This window comes from Thrips palmi, unplaced genomic scaffold, assembly GCF_012932325.1.
Source record: "Thrips palmi isolate BJ-2018 unplaced genomic scaffold, TpBJ-2018v1 HiC_scaffold_16, whole genome shotgun sequence".
Classification (NCBI taxonomy): Eukaryota; Metazoa; Arthropoda; class Insecta; order Thysanoptera; family Thripidae; genus Thrips; species Thrips palmi.
The window spans coordinates 6,143,721-6,171,036 of record NW_023144625.1 but is presented as its reverse complement, the minus strand read 5'-3'; the positions used below and the strand labels follow the sequence as shown (position 1 = coordinate 6,171,036).

The 27,316-nt window shown below is 50.8% G+C and overlaps 1 protein-coding gene across 5 annotated transcripts in view; it reads right to left on the bottom strand.

Annotated features, from left to right (window-relative positions):
• Positions 1–27,316, bottom strand: part of LOC117643128 (F-box/LRR-repeat protein 12) — a 67,286-nt gene that overhangs the window by 16,559 nt on the left and 23,411 nt on the right. Inside the window, exon 1 of one of the 5 annotated variants that reach the window (XM_034381817.1) lies at positions 22,679–22,817. The exons of 1 other annotated variant lie outside the window; for it this stretch is intronic. In XM_034381817.1, the coding sequence (XP_034237708.1) occupies positions 22,679–22,789 (111 nt within the window). In that variant the 5' untranslated portion in view covers positions 22,790–22,817. Of the gene's footprint in view, positions 1–6,507; positions 6,553–10,467; positions 10,787–19,799; positions 19,992–22,678; positions 22,818–27,316 lie in introns of those variants that run through there. 3 more of the 5 variants (XM_034381821.1, XM_034381820.1, XM_034381822.1) reach the window with 3 other exon arrangements.

The following is a 27,316-nucleotide window of genomic DNA, read 5'->3' as shown; positions in this document are numbered from 1 at the left end:
TCGCGAGTCGCGACCGCCAAAACCCCGACGGCGTCAGGTTCCTGGAACAGTGCCGCGGACTCTTCGCTCGCCTGACGGGTTTCATTATTCGTCCGATGATGGATCGATAGATCGATGGATCGATGAATCGAGTGACGAGGTCTGTCAGTGGAGCGCTACCCGCTTCACTGCGACGGACCGGAAAGAACCGTTGGGTCGGCCAAAGATTTGGACACGTTTTGAACTCGAGGAGGTAATCGTGTGTACACTTCGTCCAGTAATCATTGATAATCACACTTCAAAACAGTCTATTTTCGCTGTTTTTATATGATTTTGGGGGGGTTTTCTCATGAAAATAGGCCAAAAATGCTCTTTGCTGGTCAAAATTATAGGTTTATTTAGTATTATTGTAGGTAATCACTGGTAATCAGTAATCCTGTGTACACTTCTGAGCTGAGTAGTGGTTGGTTGACCCCTCGTTTGAACTCTAGCGTCTTCAAGAGGCACTGCCAAACCCATGACGGTTTGGTTGGATTGCCCGTGCATAGGCACTCTATGAACTCAAAACTGTACAAAGTATGCTTCAGGTGGAAGCATGCCTGGAGCATGACCGACCTGTACGCATGTTAAGCAGACCAAGAGTGTACATGCAGGTTTCTGCCACCTGGAGGGTACCGAGGGTAAACAACTCCAAAAATATTTGCACACAGGAATCCAAGGGCAATCTTGAATTAAAGTCGCCTCAAGGCGCCTCAAAAGTCTTCCCCTTTTCGGACTTGTGAATTTTTTCAGCGCGAGAGGGCGAGGGGGTAAACACTCGCGTAATACCCTGTACACAAAAACCGTGTAATGCACGTAATCGTAATACCATTTTTGGGCCAAATATGCCAAATTTTGGCATTTTAATGCCGTAATACACGTGTAATATCCCCGTAATACAGCGTAATACCGAGTACTCTGTACACGATTTCTTACAGTGTTTACCCTCTCGCAAGAGGGTCCCCTAGGAAGGGCGGGCCGGGCCGAGGGAGGATTCTGGGCGAGTCTGGGTGTGGGAGACGCTTTTGAACTCGCGGCTCTCTACCCGCGACCGTGCGGTGCCGCGCACAGTGGGCCAGGAGACCGGCGGAGGCGGCCAAAAATCTAGACGCGTTTTGAGCGCCAGAGTCGCTAAATGGGACTCGAACCGGCCTTGTGACCCCACCAACGGATTGCTCTTCGAACGAGGAATCCATTGGTGGGGTCACACGTTCAGTTCGAGGCTGTGTAGCGACTCTTGCGCCCAAAACGCATCCAGAGTTTTGGCCGCCTGTGCCGGCCCTCTGGCCGACCGAGCCGCGCCTGCCGACGAAGCGGACCACGCGGACTCGGCGCCGCCGGTCGCGCCATCTGTCGGTGCACCGCGGAAGCGCCGCGCTCCAACTATGCTAAGAATACAGAAAGAAATTTTGAGGATGCTTTCCGCGACGGACAGCGGCAGGGGCACCAGGAGGTGGACGCGGCGCCCGCCGGGAGACTCAATCCGAAGCGACATCTCATCGCTCCATCTCTGTCGCACTCATCAGGCGCCCGCTCGGGTGCGAGAGAGACGCAACGAGACGCTGCTGAATCGCCAGGCAGCGCACCGGTATTAGACTCCCTGCAGGCTGATTCCGAGAGTCGTTTTCGTCGCTCTGTCTCTCTCGCACTCATGGGGCGTCCCGTATAGGTGCGAGAGAGACAGAGCGACGAAAACGGTTCTCGGCATCAGTCCGGCGGAGCGCGTGTGAAACCGCCAACCACCCGAGCATCGCCTGTCTCTGTCGCTCTCACAGTGGACGCGCTGGAGCGACGAAGACAGACGGCGCTGGGGGTGGCGGTTTCGCACGCGGCCCTAAGGAAGGGCGGTGACGGGCCTGTGCCGGTTGGGTGGCCTGCCTGCCGGGCGGAGAGGCGACCCAGTGCGGTGGGCTGCCGAGCTGCCGGGGGCCAACCACGGGCGGGCGGGGCGGCAGAAAGAGCGCCGGCAGGCAGGCCAGCCCGCCACGCACCCGTGTCGCGAAGCGGGGATGTGGCCTATGCGGCAGGCGCTCCGACCGGGCAGGGTGCGGTTGTTGGGGTGAGCTTACATTGACTTGGGGGCAAGACCACGATGATCGCGGTGGGACATTATTCGGGGCCATTTCGAGCAGGCACTACCGTCCCGAGTCCAAACCTCGGCTACGTGATCCTCGACGCATCTAAGCTCAGGTTGACGCTGCTCTCTTTCTTTCTTTCTTTCTTCCTTTCTTTCTTTCTTTCTTCTTTCTTCTTTCTTTCTTTCTTTCTTTCTTTCTTTCTTTCTTACTTCTTTCTTTCTTTCTTTCTTTCTTTCCTGAAAGTTAAAGATCCTACAAAAGTTGTTTCATTCATTTATCCATTCATTTATTCATTCATTCATTCATTCATTCATTCATTCATTCATTCATTCATTCATTCATTCATTCATTCATTCATTCATTCATTCATTCATTCATTCATTGTCCGTTCGTTCGTTCCTTCCTTCTTACCTTCCTTTCTGTCTGTTTCGTTTGTATTTTTGTTTGTTTGCATTTTGTTTCTTTGTATCTTTGTCTGTCTGTCTGTCTGTCTGTCTGTTTGTTTGTACCTTTCTTGTGAAACTGAGCCTCTGCCATATCCGCCTATCACTGCAAAGCCAGTGGTAAGTTTACTTGCCACAAATTTGGCAAGCCGTTCTGAATGCCAAAATTTGGCAAGCTTAGATGAGCTTGCCAAATTTTGGCAAGCTGAGGAGTCTATCCGGGCCAAGCTTGCCAAATTTTGGCAAGCTAGGGAGTACTTCCGGGCCAAGCTTGCCAATTTTTGGCATTTGAAACGGCTTGCCAAATTTGTGGCAAGTAAACTTACTATCGGCTTTGCAGTGATGGAATTCAGGGTGCCGTGTCTGCCTCGCTCTGCTGCTCTCCGCTGCGCCGCCCCGCGCCCTGCCCCTCAGCGTGGCCGCGGCTTGGCAGCGCTCCGGGGCCTGGCCTTAGGCCTGGCCTTAGGCCTGGCGGACCTGGCCGCAAGAATGCGCCGCTTTATGAGTCAGCGACACCGCAGCGCTGCTTGTAGTTTTGCAGTCGTTTTCGTCGCGTCTCTCTCGCACTCATGGCAACTTCTATAAGTGCGAGAGAGACAGAGCGACGGAAACGAATCTCGGAATCAGTGTGCTGCAGCGGTGGTCGTCCTCCGCTTTGGCATGGCTATGGCCAGCCACACACCACGGCCCACGATGGCAGCAGGGTGCAAGGCATACCGGGGGGGGAGAGAGAGAGAGAGAGAGAGAGAGAGAGAGAGAGAGAGAGAGAGAGAGAGAGAGAGAGAGAGAGAGAGAGAGAGAGAGAGAGAGAGAGAGAGAGACCTGAGAGAGTCAAACTACCCTTTCGTTCGTTCCACTACAGGCAGTAGGAACGAGCTCTCGGACGTTGTGGACCAAAAACGCATCTACACAGCAGCCCATGGGCCAGGAGTGCGAACACTGAGGCATCCGACCTTGCGCCCTCCCCCCTCCCCTTCCCCCTCCGTGTGACGGCACTGTAACCGAGCAATAAAACGCGTGACTTGTCCTGCTGCAGACCGAGAGTCGTTTACGGCACTCTGTCTCTCTCGCACCTACACGGAACTACTTGGGTGCGAGAGAGACAGAGTGACGAAAACCACTCTTGGAGTGCGGGTCCGCCACACGCCGCGGACGGAGACAGAGGCAACAGGAAAGAGACAGCCAGGAGACAGAAACGCACGATGATAGCGGTCTGATTCCGCGAAACCGCTCCGTCGCGCTGTCTCTGTCGCGCCCCCAGGGGCGAGGCACAGCAGTGCGAGAGAGACAGCGCGACGAAGCAGCTGTTTGGGAGAGGGCCCGCGGGGGGCGCCCCGCACTGCCCCGCACGCGGCGGGCTGGCAGCACACCAGACAGTGCCAGGACGCGCGGAGTAACGCCCTGGCCACGCGGATAATGAGGGGGGGAGGAGAGGAGAGGAGAGAGAGAGAGAGAGAGAGAGAGAGAGAGAGAGAGAGAGAGAGAGAGATAAGGAAGGGGGGGAGAAGGGGAGAGAGAAAGAATGGGGGGCAAACATTACACAGAAATCTGATTCAAGTTCCAAGATTCTCTCTATGCTCCACGGTAGTAATTACATACAGAGTAGTAGTTGCTATGCAGTGTTTTCCGTCCGTAGCATAATTGAAAGATTTGCTCGCATCTTCCCTTTCTGCCATGAATCTAATTTTTAAAGACATTAGATGAAGCGAATTTTAGCTGATTTCGTTCGCAATACTGTCAAGTCATACCCTATACAGCCATAACTAAAACTACACTGTAACAAGTCCAAGTGTAGGCCAATCTCTCACTTGTACGAGACATGGGACCTAAGACATTTTACCACAGAGCCAGAACAGACAGCAAGTGACAGACCTTGTCTCACACTTGCACTCTCAGACTCGTTGAGTTTTTCTTTAGTATCGTTCACGTTTGTGCACTTTAATGCAGGCGCGGATCCAGGGGGGGGGGGATGGGGGTGTCGCCCCCCCTGAAGGCGGCGAAGCCGCCTGAAAGGTAGGCAAAAAGTCGCACATTACCCTGTAGGTAGGCAACTTTCGCGACGTCGCCCCCCCCCCCCCCCCCCTGAACCCGTCCCTGGATCCGCCCTTGCTTTAATGAGCAGTTTAAGGTTTTTATCTGTTTCAGAAACTATAAATGATCCATTTCGTCTGACCTGTTCAGCTTCTTAACAAAATTCTAGTAATGTGTAAAAACGTCCATGAGTATCAATAAGATGGCAATTGAAGGATGAGTGTGTGCAGGTGAGGGGCATCGGTGGCTCGGCCCTTGCTTACAAGTGCGTATTTGTAGCGTAATAGTTTTAGTTCGCGTTGACAAAACTCTTTTGCAGTGTGCGCGTGCTCCAATGCCTCGGCCCTGCTGGCCGTGCCCGCGGTGCGCGGGTATGATTGACACGTGACGAAAATAAACCAACCGCCCGACTCGACTGGCAGTTTGTCGTCAGCCCGAGCGGCGGTGGGGGTGCCTCGCAGACAAAACCGGGGTTTTATAAGGCGTCCCCACAGTGTGGCACACAGGCACACATACAGACGAGCTCGCAGACACACCTCACACACATGGCGCACCACCACACCCACACTTGGAGTGCGTGCTCATTCAAGCCCACACTTGAGGCGCGAGCTTAGGCAAAGCACCCAGAAAAACGTTTCATAAACACCTTCGCGCCAAAGCCAATTTTGGTGGAAAAGCCTTCTTTAAAGAAGTATCAAATATCTTTAAATCCCATCGTGAATATCTTTGAATTAAAGCTATATCTCCAAAATGTTTACACTTCGAAACACAAATTTTCGCACGATTTCCTGCCAAAAAATCGGAACACAGATCCGCACAAATTCTTACCAAATTTCGGACAGGATTGTACGAAAAGCGCGCATGTGCCAAATTGTGTAAGACTGTCAATAAGGATTTTAATGGCTAACGCACATTCACTAACACACTCGTATTCCCTCATTTACACGCCCTCATTCAGTCACTCACACAATCAGATTCACTCACACACTCTCTCACTCTTTCACTCCCCCTCCACTCCGAGAGGTGAATCATCACTAGTGTACACATGTGTACAAATTCGCCCGTACTCAGTGAACTCACAAGTGTAAAAAGGGCGACATTCGCTTGTTATTTAAGCGATTTGGCGTTGAGTGCCGTTTAAAACGCTAAATGGAGACTTAAAACGTTTACAAATGGGAAATTTTGGAGTAAAGTAAGGCGTGCTCACCCGCGCATTCATGTACTCATGTGTATTACACCAGAACGCTGAGTGACTCACCCCTCGCTCCACTCACTAACACACTACCACCTCTCATGTTAAAACTCACACTAAAAACACACTTATCACAATCACTCACACCACACTCACATACTAACACAAATTACTCGCAAATACATGCACAATCACACACACACACACACAGACACACACACACACTCACGCACTCTCACCACACACAGCCACACTCAAAATCGCACACCCCATCGGCAGTCCAGTGAGCCAGGCCGCGCATATTAGCCCCCTGCTCCGCTCGCTCCGCTCCGCCCGGCCGACCGCGGCGACAATCAACATGATTGATGGGGCGAGCATCAGAGTGGCGCCCGCTTTGTCTTCGTCCCGCGCGACTTGGCCCTTTCAATTCGACACAACGACGCCCCTTCTTATCTCCTAATTAAACGCCGATCAAATTACTTTCCCCAGAACAAAGTCCAACGCAAATTTGCAAAAGGCAAAACAAGAATGGTTGAAATACTACTTTTATTAAAAATTATCCTCTGAATGAAATGGAAAATGTTTGCACTGGTCTGTGTGCGCAATCGTGCGTTTGTTTGGTTACACCACAAAACTGAGTTCTTTTGTACATTTCGGACTAAATTTTGGCGTTTTTGGACATTTTGGACAGTCAAGAAGTGCACTGTACAGCGGACTGCATGTAGAGACGTTTAGTCCGACGCACCGTGTGCCCGACGTCACTAAAGTGTTCCATCCTGCGTGACGCCCATCAGGTGTCTGATCCTGACCTGAAAAGAGAGAGTGAGTGAGTGAGAGAGAGAGAGAGAGAGAGAGAGAGAGAGGGGGGGGGGGAGAGAGAGAGAGAGAGAGAGAGACGAAACCCCACCCTTCTTCCTCATCCCATTCAACCCTGTCACTGAGGGTGACAGCTCCGTCGCCCCACGAAGACCCAGGCGTTGAAATGCGAGTGTACAACTCATTACGAGTCATTAGATGCAGACGCTAAACTCGAGGTGAACCATGAGACATTGCAACACAAGCACGACGCGGCTTTGTTTCATTGTTACCACTGCTCACTTTTTGCTGTTGCACTGACGCCTTCGATTCATCCAGAGATTGCTACCATCATAGACAAAATAAAATAAATACATCTCCTCTGCACTCCCGATTTCCCTGTGAGAAATGCCGTGCAGTCATAATACTGAGCTAATTCTCAGTACTCTACGACATAAATCTATCAGAATACAGAGAAATTTGTTCGTAATAATATGGAGAAGTTAGTGAGAACCCATCAACATTGAGGACTACCTTCGCAGTGCTGTCATAATACTAAGCTCTTTGTTTGTATTACGAAGAAAACGCTCAGTAGGATGTTAGGAGTGTGTCTCGGTATGTCACCTTGAGTTTCACTTTTTGCAGTGTATCGTATAGCAAAACATTCCCAATCAACTTGTAACTTACAAATTTTTCAATGCGGTTATTAGTTCTACAAATGGCTGCTCTTCCCTCGGAAAATTTAAAGGGTGTTCAAAGGAAAATAATTCAATAACTTGACTATTGCGGGCCAGGATCCCAGGGTGTGAAGAATCAAGGGACTGCAAACTCAAGTTCTATCGAAAATCTTGGTAGAAGGTATTGAAAAATTACAGTGTGAAGTTGTGCGGTGTGTACTGTACAGTGCACAACGCACCGAGGGCCAACCACTCGCGAGATCCTGCGTCCACTTAGTCCTCTTAAAAAGCTTGAATTCCGAAATCTTCCCCCTGAAACGCACAAGAGGAGCAAAATGTGGGCGTAAACTCCGCTGCATTGCACCCAGTACAATTTTACTCCTGTGCCCATCATCCTCAATGCATCCATCCTCGACAACTCCCATTTGGGTTCACGTGAACACGCATCGTCCACACAACGCACAGTCCACGCAACCGGAATAAGAATCATTCGCCTGGCACGACAGGACAGGGTTGATTCCGTCCCTGCCTCCCGAACACAACCGAAAAACCGGCGACAGAATGGAGGACACCAGCGTGCGGCTTCCTGCTCGGAAGGACGTTTAATTTGCGGCGAACATCACAACAACTTCACGGCGCCTCTGGTCTGTCGTCGGGTCCATTCAAATCAAGGCACGGGGCGGCCGGGACCAGCCTAGGAATCCCCCGGTGCGCCACCGATCGCCCCACCCCAGCCCCCAGCCCGCCTCGCCTCACCCCGCGGCTTCGCACAAACCCTAATAAACCTGTTTCAAAGCAGCGCCCGCCTTGTAACGACTGGGCGATAATTTTGGCTGGGTGGCCGGCAAGGCCTGGCCGAGCCCCACGGGTGGCCTCGTCGCGCCCCGCAGGCCGTCTGTCTCCCTCGCACCCCATCAGGACGCCCCATGAGTGCGACAAAGACGGAGCGACGAAATAATGAAGAGTTCGGAATCGACCTGCAGGGCCGCGCACCTCTGCGAACGGCGCCGGCTCGAACAGAATACATACATCAGATCAATTTAGACCGCGTGGCCACTTTGCAGTGTGGGAGAGAGGACCTCAGAGAGGTGGACGGGACGTCGGATTGGCATGGCGAGGAGGCCTACGCCACGTCGCGGTGGTCGATTGTACAGTGATGTTTTGCACCCATCTCCACCGTTGGACCTCTCGACCAACAGCGACGATTACTCTGACCAGAAAACGAAGAGCCCTGAGTCCTCGCGGTTCATGGCATCTGCCCTCGACCGCGAGAATCCAGGGCTCTTCGTTTTCTGGTCAGAGTGTAGTTCTCGTCTCACGACTGCCGATATGAAACTTTCACTAGCAAGGAAAGCAACTGCAAAGTCTAAACAGGCAGCCAGAAATGAATGTCATCATGGTGCAACTCACCCAAACAAACAAATAGTGCGTACCTGGCACACACACGTGAGTAGGGATGCAAAAATACCGGTAAGATTCAAAGTTACGTAAATTACGGTAAAATACGGTATTTTACCGTATTATACGGTAAAATTGGGTAAAATTGATTTTTCTTGACTTAAAGAAGTAACTGTGGTTCTTCTTGTGAAATAGGGGGAAAAGAGGTTCATTTGGGTGAGGGTGTATCATTAATTATCGGCCGCATCGTTCCAAACATGGTTGCAAACCATCATGACTCAAGGACAATGTCGCATATTTGAAATAGACAAGGACGAAAGACCCTATGGGTCAAAAATATGAACTATTCTCCCACTAGACCCTCCCAAATTAATTTTGAATCTGACTGCTTTTCACTTATTCCTACTGGGCTGGATTAAGAAATGCGTAGAGCAGCAAAGTTAACAGCCCAAATATACTTAAGAATTAACAAAACGGGCGCCGTTTTTCTCGTTATCCAAGTAAGTTGTCTCAATTCCATGAAGAAACTTTTTTCCTTAAAGGCTGCAAGGTGTCCAACAACCATACCAATGTTCATTACACTTTTCAGCTCAAATTTCTAACAAATATCTACCCCTAGATTTACCTCTTTTCAATTTTAAGTTAGATAAAATTATATGAACCTTGGCAACAAAGAAAGGTTTTTGATTTGCCTTTCGGAGATTTGGGTCGCGTAAATGGATTTTGATTTCCACAAGTTTTGCAAAAGAAGAGAACATTAACTTCACATTAATATTAAGTGGCTAGACGTCTTACACGTACACGGGGTGGCACGAGGGGCAGATACAAACCAAGAGTTCATAAGAAGCGCTATTTTCAGTCCGTACGTCCTGTCTAATCGTATGGAAGCTAAAGAAGTTCAAATAAGTCAATATTTCAAAATTACCGAAAAATACCAATTTTACCGGGGTCTCCGTAAAATACGGTATTTTACCGTATTATACCGTTCTTTACCGGTAATATTACCGGCCTTTACATCCCTACACGTGAGTTTGCAGAATGGCTCAGGCCAGCCTGATCTCTCCACCCAGGTACACAGGTGCAGATCGAGGTGGTTATGAAGGGGGTAAATAAACCCTTACTAGGCAGGCTACCTTATAAGTAGGCAAAAAACACTACATTACCCTTTCCACAGAAGAATCCTGCATTCACGCTCGTGGGAGAAAAAAGTACGCGAAAAGTCTAGGGGGTAAACACTCGCGTAATATCCTGCACACGAAAAAAAACGTGTACGTATTACGCGTAATACACACGAACGTCATACCATTTTTGGTTCAAATGTGCCAAATTTTGGTATTTCAAGGCCGCAACACAGGTTAATACCCCCGTAATACAGCATAACACCGCGTAGTACCAAATAGTCTGTACACGATTTCTTGAAGTGTTTGCCCCCTCGCAAAAAGTGCGGAACAAGTCCTGATCAGCCAATTTGCCTGGACCGTCCGTACCTGCCAACTCCGGAACGTCCGTACTTGTTTTCCGTAACCCGTTTACACGAAATTCTATGAAACAAGTACACTGCAAACCTAACTGTCTACTAAGTACACACTTACAAATGCATGCTTGCAAGTACACACTTACAAACGCATGCTTGACGAATGGAGTTATACGGCGTCAAGCATGCGTTTGTAAGTGTGTACTTGCAAGCATGCATTTGTAAGTGTGTACTTAGTAGACAGTTGGGTTTGTAGTGTACGGATGTTCCGTACTTTCTTCCCTGTTTCCGCACTCTATCCTTCTGTACGTTTTCCGTACCAAAGTCCGGAACATCTTTTTTTAACAGTGTGGACTCGTACCGCATTGGGCTTCCTCTTGACGTCCACCACGTCGTCCTTGGACAACGCCACCGAGGCCACGAAGTCCACGGTGGACAGCTGGTTCCAGGACGTCATGTCGGTGCGGGGCGCGGCGGGGTTGCTGGTCTACAGGAGGCAAAAAGCCACGCTTCGCCCCGTGAGCGGGAAAAGGAGCTACTTGGCCCCTCTCGGGCCACCTCTGGATCCGCCGCTGGTTTCCAGGAGGACCTCCGACACTATGCACACTGGGCTCCGGGTGGGGGATGACGTCACGTGGGTTCACTGGGATGTTTCACTTGCAGCACTGCGGGGCCCGGCGGCCCGGCCTGGCCCCGCCGCTCCGGACCCGCGGCATGGCACGGCACGCCACACAGCAAGACACGGCACGCCACACCGTAAGTTGGCACAATACACTATAAGATACGACACGTGTCACGTCACGAGACGAAAACGACACGACACGGCACGACAGCACACCATAAGACACGACTTCACGACGCGACAGCACACCATAAGACGCGACTTCACGACACGACAACGACACGACAACGACACGACAACGGCACGACAACGACACGACAACGACACGACAACGACACGACAACACTCCTGCGTGTGCCTGGGGGGTCGGTCGTGTCTGCACTGTGGCCGGTCGGCCGGTCAGGCCGGCAGAACACAACGCTCCGTGCACGCCAAGGGAACGGCCCGGGCAGGGCCGCCATGCCGGGGCGCGACGGGGAGGGGCGGCGGGTGGGGCGGGAGGGGGAAGGGGGTGGTCGGCGGGATGCAGGCGGAAGGCTGCGCGGAGATGTCGCTTGCTTTCACTGCAGGTGTAAGGCAACAAACAGCGGCACCGTGTTCTCATACAGCGAGGGTCAATCACTTTGCTCAACCATGAGTGTACGGATTAGTCGTCCGGGATTTAGTTCTACAATGTATGGGTAAGCTGGGGAACGAACAAAAGTGCAGGGTAAGAAAAGGAAACCTTCATATTGCCCTGGTACCTTGACTTTGAGCCATCCCTCGACCAGATATTTCAATTAAACTTAATAATCTGAGAGTGAAATCACTGTCAAAGCTGTTGAGATCTCTGCAGTAGACTACGAGGGAGGGGTGAAATCCTCTGGTACTTTTGTTGCCCAACTTACCCCTACCGTGCACGCGGCGAAAAACGTTTACACCACTCCAGATCACACGCTGCTCTGAAAGAGGGAAATTATTGCTACTATGGTGGTCAAACCTTACAGCAACCCCCAGGGTGCGAGAGAGACAAGCGTCCCAAAAGTCTCTCGTGATCACCACACAGGTCATCAAACTTGCGTACCAATTTTGCAATCGCCTGTCTAGAAGCAACCTAACTTAACCAGCACCAGCCTAGAAAGACCGCATCTCACACTTCTAGGTGTGACACATTGCTGTCTCACACTTGCAAGCGCGAGACAGTTGGTACAACCAAATAGTGGAGACTGCACCCACACTTGGACTTGCATTGCAGTGCAATGCAGTGTAACCACGCCCTCCGGAAGGCGTGCAGGGGGCTCATGCTTGAATGAGAGCCCCGCTCGGCACGCTGCCCGCTTCTATTTGTACAGAAAGAAAAGGCTTCGCGTCGATACGCCTTCAGCCGCATCAGCTGCCTTCCGAAAAGCAGTGCTTTCTGCTCTGTCTCTCTCGCACTCGTGGAGCGTGCCGCCGGGGTGCGAGAGAGACAGAGCGACGGGGCGCTGTTCCGGAAGCAGCTTACGGTGTGACGCGGGCCGTGGCGCTACTGACGTTGACGGCCGCCATGACAGATGAGCCGCCAGCCTCGCCCAAGCTGTCTCCATCCAGCGTCTGCAGACTCGTTCCGAACCTCGCCTTTCGTCGCTCTGTCTCTCTCGCACCCCTACGGTACGCCCCGAGAGTGCGAGAGAGACAGAGCGACGGAACAAGCCTGCTGATGAACACCCCGCGCGAGGAATGCGAATACGTCAAAACGAGAGGAATCCAACGTCCATTGCCGAAAGGTCGTCAAATTAGAGACAGATTTAGACGTGCGTGATTTCTTTCGGCATGCCGTTAAAATTGATGTTCCCACTTAAGTGGGGTTGGCTTCTGTAGAACACGAATGTCAACATGACATCAATCGGGACAATTTTTTTCATAAAGAGTGCCTGGGTAGACAGATTAAAATCGTTTTGAAGCCGATAATGGGGTCCATGTTTGACATGTTCTTGACTTCGTAGTCGTTGACAGACATTCAGTGGATTAGTGGGGTGGCCCCGCTCCCATATGGGCGTCCTAACTGCACTTCATGACCATGGGCTGGAATTTTTTTTGGTTGTTCTGGGGACCCACCTGAACACTTTTGCCCGCAGAGGCATTTCGATTTCGCGTGCAGAGCCAAGATGGCGCCCGTTTTAACGCAAAATTGAACACTTTTGACTTGGATGCGTTTGATCCTATGGCTTCCCTCATTCTTATCCGATTTTCACGATCCAAGAATTGATTCCCACCAAGTAAGGTCCAAGGAAGACGATGCCGTTGACAGATTCACGATATCTCGACAAGTTTTGGAGCAGTAACGTGTCAAAAGTGAAACATTGGCCCCGAAAAAAGGCAACATTATTTTTGAACCTTAATACACAGTTACCTGTTAACCGTATCAAAAAATTGCCTTCTCTGTTCGTTGTGCGTCCTTTCTAGACGAGTAATTTGAGCACAAACTCCGACCTGTGCGCCAAACCGTTTACGAGATACGCCCGTTCGAAGGGTGCCGTGTCGGCCCGGCGGAGGCCGCTCTGCAGGGACTTTCCCTAAGGGGCTGATAGGCAACCCGCTCGACGGCCGCTCCCGCCAGCCGCGAATCCAGCGCTAAACGACTGTTTTTCAACGCAAATGTGGCTTGTTTAGCCTAATTAGGCTAATCGTTCTCCGTCAACGGGTGGCTGGTTTTTGGGCCTTCCTTTGGGACACCTTTGTTACGGAGTGCGATTAGCCACCTTAGTTTGGGAGCGGAATTGCAGCAAAGTTTGTCAAAACGGTATCAAATGTGTAGAAATCGTCTTTTGGGCTGACTTTGGGAAACCACTGCGTTTAATCTAAGGCGGCTAATCGCTCTCCATCAACGGGTGGCTGGTCTTTGGGCCTTCCTTTAGAACACCTTTGTTACGGAGTGCGATTAGCCACCTTAGTTTGGGAGCGGAATTGCAGCAAAGTTTGTCAAAACGGTATCAAATGTGTAGAAATCGTCTTTTGGGCTGACTTTGGGAAACCACTGCGTTTAATCTAAGGCGGCTAATCGCTCTCCATCAACGGGTGGCTGGTCTTTGGGCCTTCCTTTAGAACACCTTTGTTACGGAGTGCGATTAGCCGCCTTAGTTTGGGAGCGGTATTGCAACAAAGTTTGTCGAAACGGCATCAAATGTGCAGAAATCGTCGTTTGGGCTGACAGCCACTGCATCTGATCTAAGGCGGCTAATCGCTCTCCCTCAACGGGGTGCTGGTCTTTGGGCCTTCCTTTAGAACACCTTTGTTACGGAGTGCGATTAGCCGCCTTAGTTTGGGAGCGGTATCGCAGCAAAGTTTGTCGAAACGGTATGAAATGTGTAGAAATCGTCGTTTGGGCTGACTTTGGGAAGCCTCTGCGTTGAATCTAAGGCGGCTAATCGCTCTCCATCAACGGGTGGCTGGTCTTTGGACCTTTCTTTAGAACACCTTTGTTACGGAGTGCGATTAGCCGCCTTAGTTTAGGAGCGGTATTGCAACAAAGTTTGTCGAAACGGTATCAAATGTGCAGAAATCGTCGTTTGGGCTGACTTTGGGAAACCACTGCGTTAATCTAAGGCGGCTAATCGCTCTCCATCAACGGGTGGCTGGTCTTTGGGCCTTCCTTTAGAACACCTTTGTTACGGAGTGCGATTAGCCACCTTAGTTTGGGAGCGGAATTGCAGCAAAGTTTGTCAAAACGGTATCAAATGTGTAGAAATCGTCTTTGGGCTGACTTTGGGAAACCACTGCGTTAATCTAAGGCGGCTAATCGCTCTCCATCAACGGGGTGCTGGTCTTTGGGCCTTCCTTTAGAACACCTTTGTTACGGAGTGCGATTAGCCGCCTTAGTTTGGGAGCGGTATCGCAGCAAAGTTTGTCGAAACGGTATGAAATGTGTAGAAATCGTCTTTGGGCTGACTTTGGGAAGCCTCTGCGTTGAATCTAAGGCGGCTAATCGCTCTCCATCAACGGGTGGCGGGCTTTGGACCTTTCTTTAGAACACCTTTGTTACGGAGTGCGATTAGCCGCCTTAGTTTAGGAGCGGTATTGCAACAAAGTTTGTCGAAACGGTATCAAATGTGCAGAAATCGTCGTTTGGGCTGACTTTGGGAAACCACTGCGTTTAATCTAAGGCGGCTAATCGCTCTCCATCAACGGGTGGCTGGTCTTTGGGCCTTCCTTTAGAACACCTTTGTTACGGAGTGCGATTAGCCACCTTAGTTTGGGAGCGGAATTGCAGCAAAGTTTGTCAAAACGGTATCAAATGTGTAGAAATCGTCTTTTGGGCTGACTTTGGGAAACCACTGCGTTTAATCTAAGGCGGCTAATCGCTCTCCATCAACGGGTGGCTGGTCTTTGGGCCTTCCTTTAGAACACCTTTGTTACGGAGTGCGATTAGCCGCCTTAGTTTGGGAGCGGTATTGCAACAAAGTTTGTCGAAACGGCATCAAATGTGCAGAAATCGTCGTTTGGGCTGACAGCCACTGCATCTGATCTAAGGCGGCTAATCGCTCTCCCTCAACGGGGTGCTGGTCTTTGGGCCTTCCTTTAGAACACCTTTGTTACGGAGTGCGATTAGCCGCCTTAGTTTGGGAGCGGTATCGCAGCAAAGTTTGTCGAAACGGTATGAAATGTGTAGAAATCGTCGTTTGGGCTGACTTTGGGAAGCCTCTGCGTTGAATCTAAGGCGGCTAATCGCTCTCCATCAACGGGTGGCTGGTCTTTGGACCTTTCTTTAGAACACCTTTGTTACGGAGTGCGATTAGCCGCCTTAGTTTAGGAGCGGTATTGCAACAAAGTTTGTCGAAACGGTATCAAATGTGCAGAAATCGTCGTTTGGGCTGACTTTGGGCAGCCACTGCATCTGATCTAAGGCAGCTAATCGCTCTCCCTCAACGGGGTGCTGGTCTTTGGGCCTTCCTTTAGAACACCTTTGTTACGGAGTGCGATTAGCCGCCTTAGTTTGGGAGCGGTATCGCCGCACAGTTTGTCGAAACGGTATGAAATGTGTAGAAATCGTCGTTTGGGCTGACTTTGGGCAGCCACTGCGTCTGATCTAAGGCGGCTAATCGCTCCCTATCAACGGGTGGGTGGTCTTTGGGCCTTCCTTTAGAAGACCTTTGTTACGGAGTGTGATTAGCCGCCTTAGTTTGGGAGCTGTATCGCAGCAAAGTGGATCAAAACGATAAAATTTTACTTTACCCAAATATACCCTATAATACGGTAAAATACCGTATTTTACCGTTATTTACGTAACTTTGAATCTTACCGGTGTTTTTACATCCCTAATCTACTTTGACCCCAACTCAGGTTTAAATCCCGTCAGGGTTAAACACAGGCGAAATTCGCACATTTCTTAATGAACCTACGGGACGGGCCAAAGTTGCCGATGTATATCGCTACTTTTCCTGTTATTTCAGTATGGTCCCCTTTTAGATGAGGTTTCATGGGTTCATATGGAATACAAGCAAGTTCTAGAACGGTGGTGAAACAAACAAGGCTAAACAAGCCACATTTGCGTTGAAAAACAGTCGTTTAGCGCTGGATTCGCGGCTGGCGGGAGCGGCCGTCGAGCGGGTTGCCTATCAGCCCCTTAGGGAAAGTCCCTGCAGAGCGGCCTCCGCCGGGCCGACACGGCACCCTTCGAACGGGCGTATCTCGTAAACGGTTTGGCGCACAGGTCGGAGTTTGTGCTCAAATTACTCGTCTAGAAAGGACGCACAACGAACAGAGAAGGCAATTTTTTGATACGGTTAACAGGTAACTGTGTATTAAGGTTCAAAAATAATGTTGCCTTTTTTCGGGGCCAATGTTTCACTTTTGACACGTTACTGCTCCAAAACTTGTCGAGATATCGTGAATCTGTCAACGGCATCGTCTTCCTTGGACCTTACTTGGTGGGAATCAATTCTTGGATCGTGAAAATCGGATAAGAATGAGGGAAGCCATAGGATCAAACGCATCCAAGTCAAAAGTGTTCAATTTTGCGTTAAAACGGGCGCCATCTTGGCTCTGCACGCGAAATCGAAATGCCTCTGCGGGCAAAAGTGTTCAGGTGGGTCCCCAGAACAACCAAAAAAAATTCCAGCCCATGGTCATGAAGTGCAGTTAGGATCGGCCAGGCCACCCCACTAGATGGGGCTTTTTCGTCTGCTGTAATTTTTTTTGTCACTTTACGTTGAATTTGTGGCGGATATTTCCATTACTTTCAATTGATGACAATTTCGTCAGAAATTTATGCCATTTTCATTAAAAAGCTCATATACTTGCGAGTAACATCAATCTCATCAATTGTTTTGATGGCATTGCTGTGGGGAAAATTAGCCTTGATTGTCATCAAGAGGCAACCAAAATTTTTACAGTGTGCATTGATGAATTCCCAAATATGGTGGATATGAAAATATGGACAATGAGCCCTCAGTGACACAATCACAGCGGAAGCTCGGGCAGGACACAGTCACCTACCACCAGCAGGTTTTGTTCACTGTTCACGGAAATGGTACAGAGAAAAGGTACGGAGAAAAGTACGGAACGTTCCGTACTTGCCCCATCGTCATCGTCATCGTCGTCATCGGCGCTGTTAGGCCTCAGCAGACCTTTAGCGTTCGAGTAAGCAACTACAACAAACCATGAACCCATGTAAATAGGTACGGAAAAAAAGTACGGATCCGTAGTTGGCAAGTACGGATGGTCCAGGCAAATTATTGACCAGACATGTTCCGTACTTTTTCCGTACTTTTTTCTCACAGTGTTTCAATGGTTGAACGTCCAGTCAATTGCTTCGTTCTGTATTCAGTTTCCTCCCTTTGGACCACATGCCTGTCTGTGTGATTCTACTAGCATAGGTTGCACCATTGGCCAAAACGAAGACTCACTGGGCTCCCCGCGAGCAGCACAGCCACAGCAGAGAAGCGCCCAGCGCGGAACCCCTTTTCTAGCGCTATTGTTAGAGAGACATGTGTCACGGCACTAATCTTAGGCCCCGAGGGAAAAGATGAAGGGAGGGGGCGGGGAGGGGAGGGCTTCTCGCGGGGAGAGAAAGGTGAGAGGGAGGGGGATCTCAGATCAAACATCTCTCTCTCTCTCTCTCTCTCTCTCTCTCTCTCTCTCTCTCTCTCGACGGCGCGAAGGTCCACGTGGACCACGTGGACGGACGTGACCAAGGACGTAGAAGAAGCAGAAAGCCTTGGCGCGGGCGCTGCACCCGGCAGACTGTCTAAATTTCGAATTTCACTTAACGACAATTTCATGGCAAATTTTCCTTAACGCTCATGTCGTAAGTAACGAGCATTGATGAAAATGATGCCAATGAATGATAAACTTGTCATCATTCGAAAGTGATAACAATGCCACGGTTTCTACAGTGCACACCGTTAGACTGCTTCCAAAGCGATCGGTCTCCCTCGCTTCGGAGCGCCCCATGAGTGCGAGAGAGGCAGAGGAACCACACTCTTACTGTCTGCTGCAGTGGCAGTGCAGCAGCACGCTGCCCTGCGCTGCCCCGCATCGCGAGGAAGACGAATTTATTCTGTCATAAAAAAGGTTAGCGGTGACAATAAGCACGTGCGGAGGAAACACAGCACGTCCGCCGTGACTGCAGCGGGGCAGGGGGAAGGGGGGAAGAGGGGGTTTGGGAAAGGGGAAGTGGGAGGGAGAGGGGTAGGGGGGAGGAGAAGTGGGAGGGTAGGGGGAAAGGCGAAGGGGCCACGCTGCTCCGCGGCCACGCGTCCGTCTGGGGCACCCGAAGGGGATGGGAAGGGGGAAGAGGGGGGGGGGGCAGGGGTGTCGCCGAAACAGACGAGGATTGTTGCGCGAATTATTGTCTCCTAGCCCTTCTAGCGTTGCGCATGCCTGGCGGTCCGGCGGCGGCCCAAACCCCCAAACCCGGCCAAGGCCGCGCACGCGTTTCTTTTCATCCCCCGCCTCTCTTTCTCTGTCTGTCTGTCTGTCTGTCTTTCTCTCTCTCTCCTCTCTTCCTTCATCTCCTCCTTCTCCTTCGCTCCGCGGACCAGCTTCGCCCCTTCGCGACAAGGCGGCAACACGAAACGTATGGCCGCCCCCTTGGCACGGCCGGCACGGCCCGTTGGTGTCAGGCGCAGCGTAGCGCCGTGGCGGCGGAGGGGAGGGGAGGGGAGGGGAGGGGCAAAGGGCGAAAAAAGGGGGGAGGGGCGCACGGAGGAACCATTGGGACATCATAATGCAACCTCGTTGGGAGTTTGTAGCCAACGCCGTGCAATGGAACGAGACAGGTCTGGGAATACACTACTTCTTTCAGTCCTACACACTAAACATCTTATGATCGTTTTTATACATATTACGATGGTTTTTCATCGCAAGGTACGCATAAATTTGCACATACGTAATATGCTTAATTTTTCATCGTATTACGCATGAATTTTATTGTAGTACGTATGTTCTCATTTCAACGTATGTTACGATGGCCCTTTCATCATAAGAATCTGAGGGTGTATAGGCCTACCACCGGTCAAGATCTTGTTTACACGCAACGCTTCTGCTTCTTGTTCCTCATTTGCGCCGCGCTCGTCATTTGTACGCACGTCAATGCCTGTTGAACCTCAGCATCAGCCCGCGGTCCCTTGGGGCCGTCCATCATGCCTCTGATTAAATCTTCACCGCGCTCATCACTCAAGCACTGCATGTTGCAGAGGGATTCCCTCTCGGTAAAAACGGTTCTTGGTTTTTCCAGGAAATGCCTGGAAATCACCTGTGTCTACAATAGGCTTCCAGGGGAAACAAGCAACCGTTTTTCACAGATGCTGCATACGCTATGGATACACGATGCCCTTGTATAGAGCAAGCGCTGGGTACAAGCTTCTAAATCTAATACGTGCTTTAACCTAAGAGAAAGTCTACGAAGTATCACTTCGTGCTACGAAGAAAGCGAAAGCATTGTCAAATCTACGAAGAAATGCTTCTTATTATGAAGCATTTCATCGTATTACGAAGAACAGTTCCACAGTGCCTTCATTTTCTTTCGTTGACTTTTTTGAGTGTACATATGCAGAAAATACGGTACACATCTCATAATATCTCGCTTTCTTATCATTGAAGGTAGCACTTACGAAGCTCGACGCCCTGCCCACGCCACGCTTGAGGTCCTCGAGGAGTCGGTGGCGCGCCACGGCCTCGGACACACTCCAGCCCTGCATGGCGGTTCTGCCTGGCGGCCTGGCCGCCGCCACCAGCGAAGTTCAGCCACAAAAGTGATTTAACAGGCCCAGCCAGAGCTAGCCAACTCAAGGAGGTGCTTCCATTGACTGACCACACTGAGAATGCAAAAGTCATAATCAGGACGAAAATTTTGGGTGAGGACAGCTCCGTTAGGAACGTTTCATCGCCCAATTTTGAGTGTGGTAAGTTTCCTCGCCCAAAATAGGGTACTTCGGAGAAGAGCTGGGACGGAAGTTGAGAAGAAATCAAGAAGAACAAATGCCGGACTTTTATGAGAATATAGGTTTGCGGAAGCGGCAGAACGGCGACGCAGACGCTCATTCTCGTGAATTTCTCATATGTTGTTCTTCTTGATTTCTTCTCCACTTCCGTTACAGCTTTTCTCCGAAGTACCATATTTGAGTGACTATGCCATTTGGAACGAGCGGCAGATGCTTCATTCGTCGCCACAATTCAGGTGATAAAACGCCTCATCCCAACTCGGATAATAAAATAATCCTTCCCAAAACTTTCAGGGATAAAGCCTTTCTCATCCAAAATAGGGTCCTGATAGTGACTCTTCCATTCTCAGTTCACCGACACGACAAAAGGGAAGCCTTTCCAGGGATCCTTAACTTACCTCATAAGGGCATCATAACGTTATCATAAGAGTTAAAGTTATTACCCTTAACTTTTAACGTCTTTTCCAAAAGGGTAAGTTATTTTTTTATGTCTCGAATTTGTGTGGATATACTTTTGCAAGTACTTTCATAAGTCCGTACCCTTAACCTAGCGAACATTGTCTTAAGTTACGTTATGACAGCAGTGTTAGTTAAATGTTGAGTTAAGTTAAGGATCCCTGAGCCTTTCTCTACACAGACGGCATCACGACCACTGCCCGTCCCTGCCCGCACTGACACCAAGTAGTAGCGGATCCAGAGTCCGCCTCGACACTGCAGTGCAGTGCGGCCCAGGCCCTGGCCCAGCGCGGCCTGCCCCGCTTTGGACAGCGACTCTAGGCACGCGGCGAGAAATGGACGCTGTGGATTCACCGCGCGGATTGCTGCCATTCCTACGTGCCTCTGTCTCTCTCGCACCCCCGCGGCACGCGCCGTGAGTGCGAGAGAGACAGAGTGACGACAGCAGCACTGCTCAGAATCAACCCGGTTCTTTCCGCAAGGCAGTGGAGGGAGGAGCGCCAGAAGAGGGAAGGACGCCCAAAAAACTCAAGTACCCAGTACAGTAGACAGCAGAGGTGTACGTAGGAAATTTTTCGCACAAATTTTTATGCGAAATCGCTAAAATTCATGCAAAATTTTCGTTCAAGTTTCACGCAACACATGCTCAAGTTTGCGAGAGATTTTGCGTATACTGTGCTGTGCAAAGGAATTAAACGTGTGAGCCATGGACGCACTGCTGAAAGCCATAAGCTGTACTTTACTTCCTCATTCTCCTAATTTCCAAAAGATGTGAACTGTCTTCAAACTTGCGCACATGCGCATCTGTCCGCGAGCGCCTTACGAGTCCCCGATGCTGTCCCGCCGGCAAGGCTGAGTAACGGGACTGCCTACCCGCCAGGCGCTCCGCACGGGGAAGCGCTGGGAGACTGGAGAGACAGTTCCTCCGGGCTGGGGACTGGAGAATCTAAGAGACATTCCCTCTAGGCTCGGGTAAAAGGCTTGAGACTGGAGAGGCAGTCTCTCTAGGCTTGAGATTTGAGAGGCAGTCTCTGTATACTTGAGACTGGAGAGATAGTCTCTCAGGACGGAGAGACGGTCTCTCAAAGTTTAGCTTGAGAGAGTCTCTCCAAGCTTCAGCCTCGAGAGACAGTCTCTCTAAGCTTGGAGCCTCGAGAGACAGTCTCTCTAAGCTTGGATCCTCAAGAGACAGTCTCTCTAAGCTTGGAAGCCTCGAGATATCTCTCTAAGCCAGGGTAGAGGGACAGGGGGACTGATCAGGACACAATTCCAGGCTGGGGTACAGGCTGGAAGACCGGAGGCATGCAGTAGACAGTCTCCGGTTAGGGTAGAGACTAGACAGCGGGAGGAATGGAGAGATGTCCCTGTGGGCTAGACTTGCCGACTCGAGAGGCAGTCTCTCTAAGCTGGAGTGAGGCTGGACGGCTGGAGAGACACTCTCTCCCAGCCTGGCGTGCCGTTCCTGGACGCAGGTCTTGCCGCCGTCGGCAGCGTAACATTCAGAGCCCCACGACCAGGACTGATTACCAGACAGATAGATGACTGCACTCTAAATGTCTTACAATGAATTTTGACCTATGTTATTCGTACGTTACAGAGGATTCGGCGCAAGCATAATACGAAGCACTTCTTCGTAGTACCATTTTAGCTTTTTCAATTTAAGATACAAAGAAAAACCTTCGTGCACTGCAAGAAAAAGTGTGAATAGCACAATTTAAAACAAAAACTGTACAATAGAAGTGCAACAGGGATTGTATAAGGTACAACGAGAATTGTACAAACCACAATGAGGCCTGGACTGCTCAGCACTCGTCATACCGGTACCATTGCACTTTGTACAACAATTTTTGTACTTTCAATGTACAATAAATTCCTGATAAAAAATTTGCCAGCAATTTGTGTACTTTTGTTGTGATATTTTCTTGCAGTGTAATACGAAAGAAAATTCATCTTCGTATCATGCCTGCGCCATTTCCGTTCTATTATGGGAAATTTCTTTCGTAACACAGTTAAGGTGTAGACTTAGGGAAAACTTTGGTTCCCGCTTTCGTTTCCAATGGACGCGACCAGCAAAGCGTGTCGCCGGAACTCACCGTGCGCCGCCTCCGCGTGGACGTCGTGGACGTTGTGGAGGGCGTGACGGAGATGACGGGCAGGCTGTGGATGACAGCCGAGTCCACCGTCAGCTTGTTCCAGCCCGCCATGGCGAGGAGACAGTGTCTGCACCGACTGTGCCGCGAAGGTGCAGGGCTGCAGTTTAGGTTAGGATCAACACTCTTTCTTGTCGTGTGAATGCACCGAGGGGAAATAACTCCAGCCAAATTTGTACACCAAATTTCATAAAACATGTGAAATTCACTAAAATTCATTGAAATTCATCAAAATTTATTGAAATTCTTCTCAAAATTCAGTATTTTGTGCCTTAAATTCATCAAAATTCAACTGAAATTCATTGGATCTGTCCACTGAAATTCATAGTGATTTCCCCTTGGATTGCTTGCACACACTCCGCGACAGGAGGAGCGGCTGGCCCAAGGCTGGTCGTTGCCGGCCCTTCGACTCCCATTACGCTGCGCGCCAAGTCCTTCCGGCCTTCGCTGGGCAGGGCCAGGCAGGGCCTATGGCTCGGCCTATGGCTCGGCCTATGGCCCATCCCCGCCAGGAATAGCCTTCCGCCGAAGGAGTACGCAGCACAAACAGACTGCCCCGGCGTTGCCGGCGTAGCGGTAGCGCAGCGTTGCGGGTGCCACCAAGTCGGTTTTAAATCCAGCTGGATTGAGAAAATGCGCGAGCCTTTCAACAAGGTGGCGCCCGTTAGCTCAGTGGTTTTCCGGCCAAATTTGAGAAACGAACGAGAAATTTCTCGTAAGCGAAAGGGGAATGAGAAGCGGATGATGACCTACTCAACACTTCTATGGCCCCAAAACGCTTTAATTCGACTCGAGCCAAGAATTGATTGATTTTGAAATCTGTATCAATTTTGTCGTCGCGCATTAGATAGTAATTTTCACATTTGAGTACTATCAATGTCAATTTGGATGTAGATTCAAATTATTTTAACAAGCGCTAAATTTTTCAAGCACGCAATAAGAAGGTCTCTAACTTAGCCTGAAACCCTTTTGACATATTGACATTTCGATTCAATTTTCCCACCTCATCATCTTGTAAGCGCGAGGGACGCTTACAGTCTGTGAGGTGCGGCGAATGTTGTGTGGACGTCCCTAAAATATTTTGTGAAATATTTTATCTCCCGCGGGCCGTTTCTCGCCGCCGGTCGCGGCACGCCAGACGCCGGCACGTGGCTGTAAATCTTAAACCTTTTAAACCGCGCGGGCCGCGCAAGTCCGCGAGGGCCGGGCGGCCGAGGGGCGGCCGAAGGGTGGCCGAGGGGAGAGCCACTTAGCGTAGAGCAGTGGGCAGTGGACTGCAACAAGTTCGCGGCGGTTCGCGGGGCTGCAAGGGGGAGCGGCGAGCGCGCATGAAATGCAGGCCTTTGGAAACGCATTCAAAACGCGCGGATCAGTTTAAGTCCGCGAAGCGAGGGGTGTAAGTTCGGGGATGAAAAGTGGTATAAAGAAAGGCACACACTAAATATTTTTGTACAAATTTTGTACGAGACATCACAGTTTTTTGTGCACACGAAACTTTTCGTACAAATTTGTACAAAATTTTGTACAATTCGACACCTGAACAGAAGACCCGGCTATCTTTTCAAAGCGACCTGAGAACCGGCTATCTTTTCAGAGCGATCCGAGAACCAGAGTGTCCAATCGGGCGGTTGGTAGCAACCGCTCGGTTTGTGCGCAAGAGAGACAGAAGATTCGGAACTAGCCGAGGCAGCCGAGGTGCATTCGGGCCGACTCCCGAACGGCTGCCGAACTCATGAGTGCGTCCGTCCCGCCGTCGTCAAATACGCAACGGTTGACGGGGAACCACTCGGGCCTTCGGTTCGGTTCGGGTGTAACCGAACCGAAGCGGCCGGCGGGCGGTTCGGGTCTAACCGAAGGCATGCTCGGCGGTCGAACGGTTGCTACCAACCGCCCGATTGGACACTCTGCCGAGAACCGGCTATCTTTTCAGAGCGGTCCGAGAACCGGCTAACTGACTTTTTTTAAGAAATTGAGTTTCTTACATTAATCGATAGAACAGGTGATGCGGATTATTTTAATGTAAGAAACTCAATTTCTTTAAAAAAGTCAGTTAGCCGGTTCTCGGACCGCTCTGAAAAGATAGCCGGTTCTCGGATCGCTCGTAAAAGATAGCCGGTTCTCAGGTCGCTTTGAAAAGATAGCCGATTCTCGGATCGCTATGAAAAGGTAGCCGGTTCTCAAATCGCTCTGAAAAGATAGCCGGGTCTTCTGTTCAGGTGTCGAATTTTGTACAAAAATGACGAAAAATGTGCAGATTTTCGTACGAAAATTGTACGAAAATTTCGTGTGCACAAAAAACTATGTCTCGTACAAAATTGTACAGAACACTAAATGGTGTGCACAACTCTTAGGCCTATGGAGCAACTGATAATCTTGACTTTGAGCCATTCCCTCGCCAGGCCGATTGTAAATCCTTCTCGAAACCCCTGTTAAATGGATGTAGAGGTGTGACCAGAAGGGGGATGTACTTTTCTCACCCAACTTACATTATACTTTTCTTCCCAGCAAAGCAAAATTGTTTGTCAGTTTTTTTTTTTGTTTTCAGAATTTTAACTGCAATTTTAACTGAAATTTTAACTTAATTTTAATAATTTACGGGAACTTTAATGCTGAATATTTTTGGAAGTGAGTTGCTTGGACCTTGATGCCGCGTGGGGTAGCATAGGGAAGTGTATCATGTTGTCAACAGGGTCATTATGGTGATATTTTTCTTCACTGACAGTTTAATTTTTCGCGCCCTCATGCTTAGGCGTACGCAACGCTGCCCGCCCCGCGGTGTGCGTCCTCCACGATTCCGCTCCCGACCCTCCCCGACACTCCCCCTCCGCCGCTTGGCGCCGCGGCAGCGATTCGCACGCTCAATTACCGCCACCGGAAATGCAACGGTAAATTTGTTGGCCGGTCGACGTCGCGGCGGTCGGGTCGGGTCGGTGCGGTGTGGTGCCAGTCCAGATTGAGTCGCGAATTCATTCAAATGGCCCGCGCTGACTGGTGGCCCTGGCGGCGGGCCAGACGGGGGCGGGGCGGGGCGGGGCCACACATCATGCACCTGGACGGCGGCGCGCTGCACGTGCACGCCAGCACGTGCAGGAAGCAACCTCCCACCGCGCCACCGCCACGACCGAACGCGACGGCCTTTTCGAATCCGAGACGCACTTTTTGACGACGACCGTGGTTCTCAGCCTCCGGCGCGCGCGCGCGGCTCCGGACGCTGACACTCTACGACGGCGGCCTTCGCCACCACGACGGCGAAGCGCGGACGCGGACTCGGCGGAGTGGCTTGGCTTCGGCGCACTTCGGCGTGCCTCGCGCCTCTGGGCCGAGACGGACTAAACAGTGCGGTGCCATGGCGTGGCTGTTGCAGCCTCTGGACGCCCCGCCACTCGCCACATCTTTGGGGCACTTCGGGCCTTTCGGGCAACGCCCCGCCCCGCCACTTGGCCACCACGCTCCCCACCCCGCCACGCCCTTCCGGTCACACGCCATCACTGCACTGCACTGCCAATAACTGCCCCCCAGTGTGAATCGTGGCCCCCGTGCGTCCATTTCCCGTTCAAAGTCCGAGGAAATCATCCTGAAGGATACCACGGCCTCTCAACCACCGTTGGCATTTTACTTCGTCGGGAGGGTGGGAGTTGGGAGTTTAGGGTGGAGTATAGAAGGTTGGGCAAGAGCGCATAAAAGGGAGAGGGGACGAGAGGAAGATACACAAAGATTCACTCCTACTTAATTTATGGAGGGAAAAGACAAAGATACCTCTCTGTCTGTCTGTCTCTGCTCCCCCCCCCCCCCTCTCTCTCTCTCTCTCTCTCTCTCTCTCTCTCTCTCTCTCTCTCTCTCACACACACACACACAAGATGATTGAGGGGTGCGAGCCTTATCTCACACAGGACTGCAGCATTCCACGCACACCCTTGCCGGGCGAACCGGTTAACTCTAGATCTCCTAACTCATTCTTCCGAGTGTTGCCGTCGGGTTGCCGTCGGGTTGCCGTCCCGGCACAAAAATAGCCCCCCTTTGCAAGGCGCCGTCGCAGTTGAGCAGACACGGCGGAGGCAGGGTCGGCAGGGCCACGGAGGTGCCAGGGGGCGGGAGTAGGGCAGGAAGCAGAGGCGTGCTCAGGGCGTGCGCACAAAACAAGGGGGGTCCAAGGGTATCGCAACCCCCTCACCGTTTAGTGCAAGAAAGCCACCTGAAATGTGGACGAAAAGTGTTGCTCGACCCCCACCTCTCATTTTTTCAAAATTTCGGGACACGCCACAGGCAAAGGGGGGAGGGGTAGGAGGGAGGGAAAGGGACAGAGGTGCGGATCCGAAGTCACCCCGAGGGAAGGTGAGGAAGGTGTCAGTTTGTAGTTTTAGCAGATGAGACAGAGTCCGTCCGAATGCGGCAGGCACACACTGTAAAAAAATCCGTACTTTTAGACTGAGATGGTACAGAAAAATATAGTACGGAGGTACGGAGAAAAGTACGGAACGTTCCGTACTTGCTCCATATGAACCCGTGTAAATGGGTACGGAAAAAAAGTACGGAACGTTCCGTAGTTGGCAAGTACGGACGGTCCAGGCAAATTATTGACCA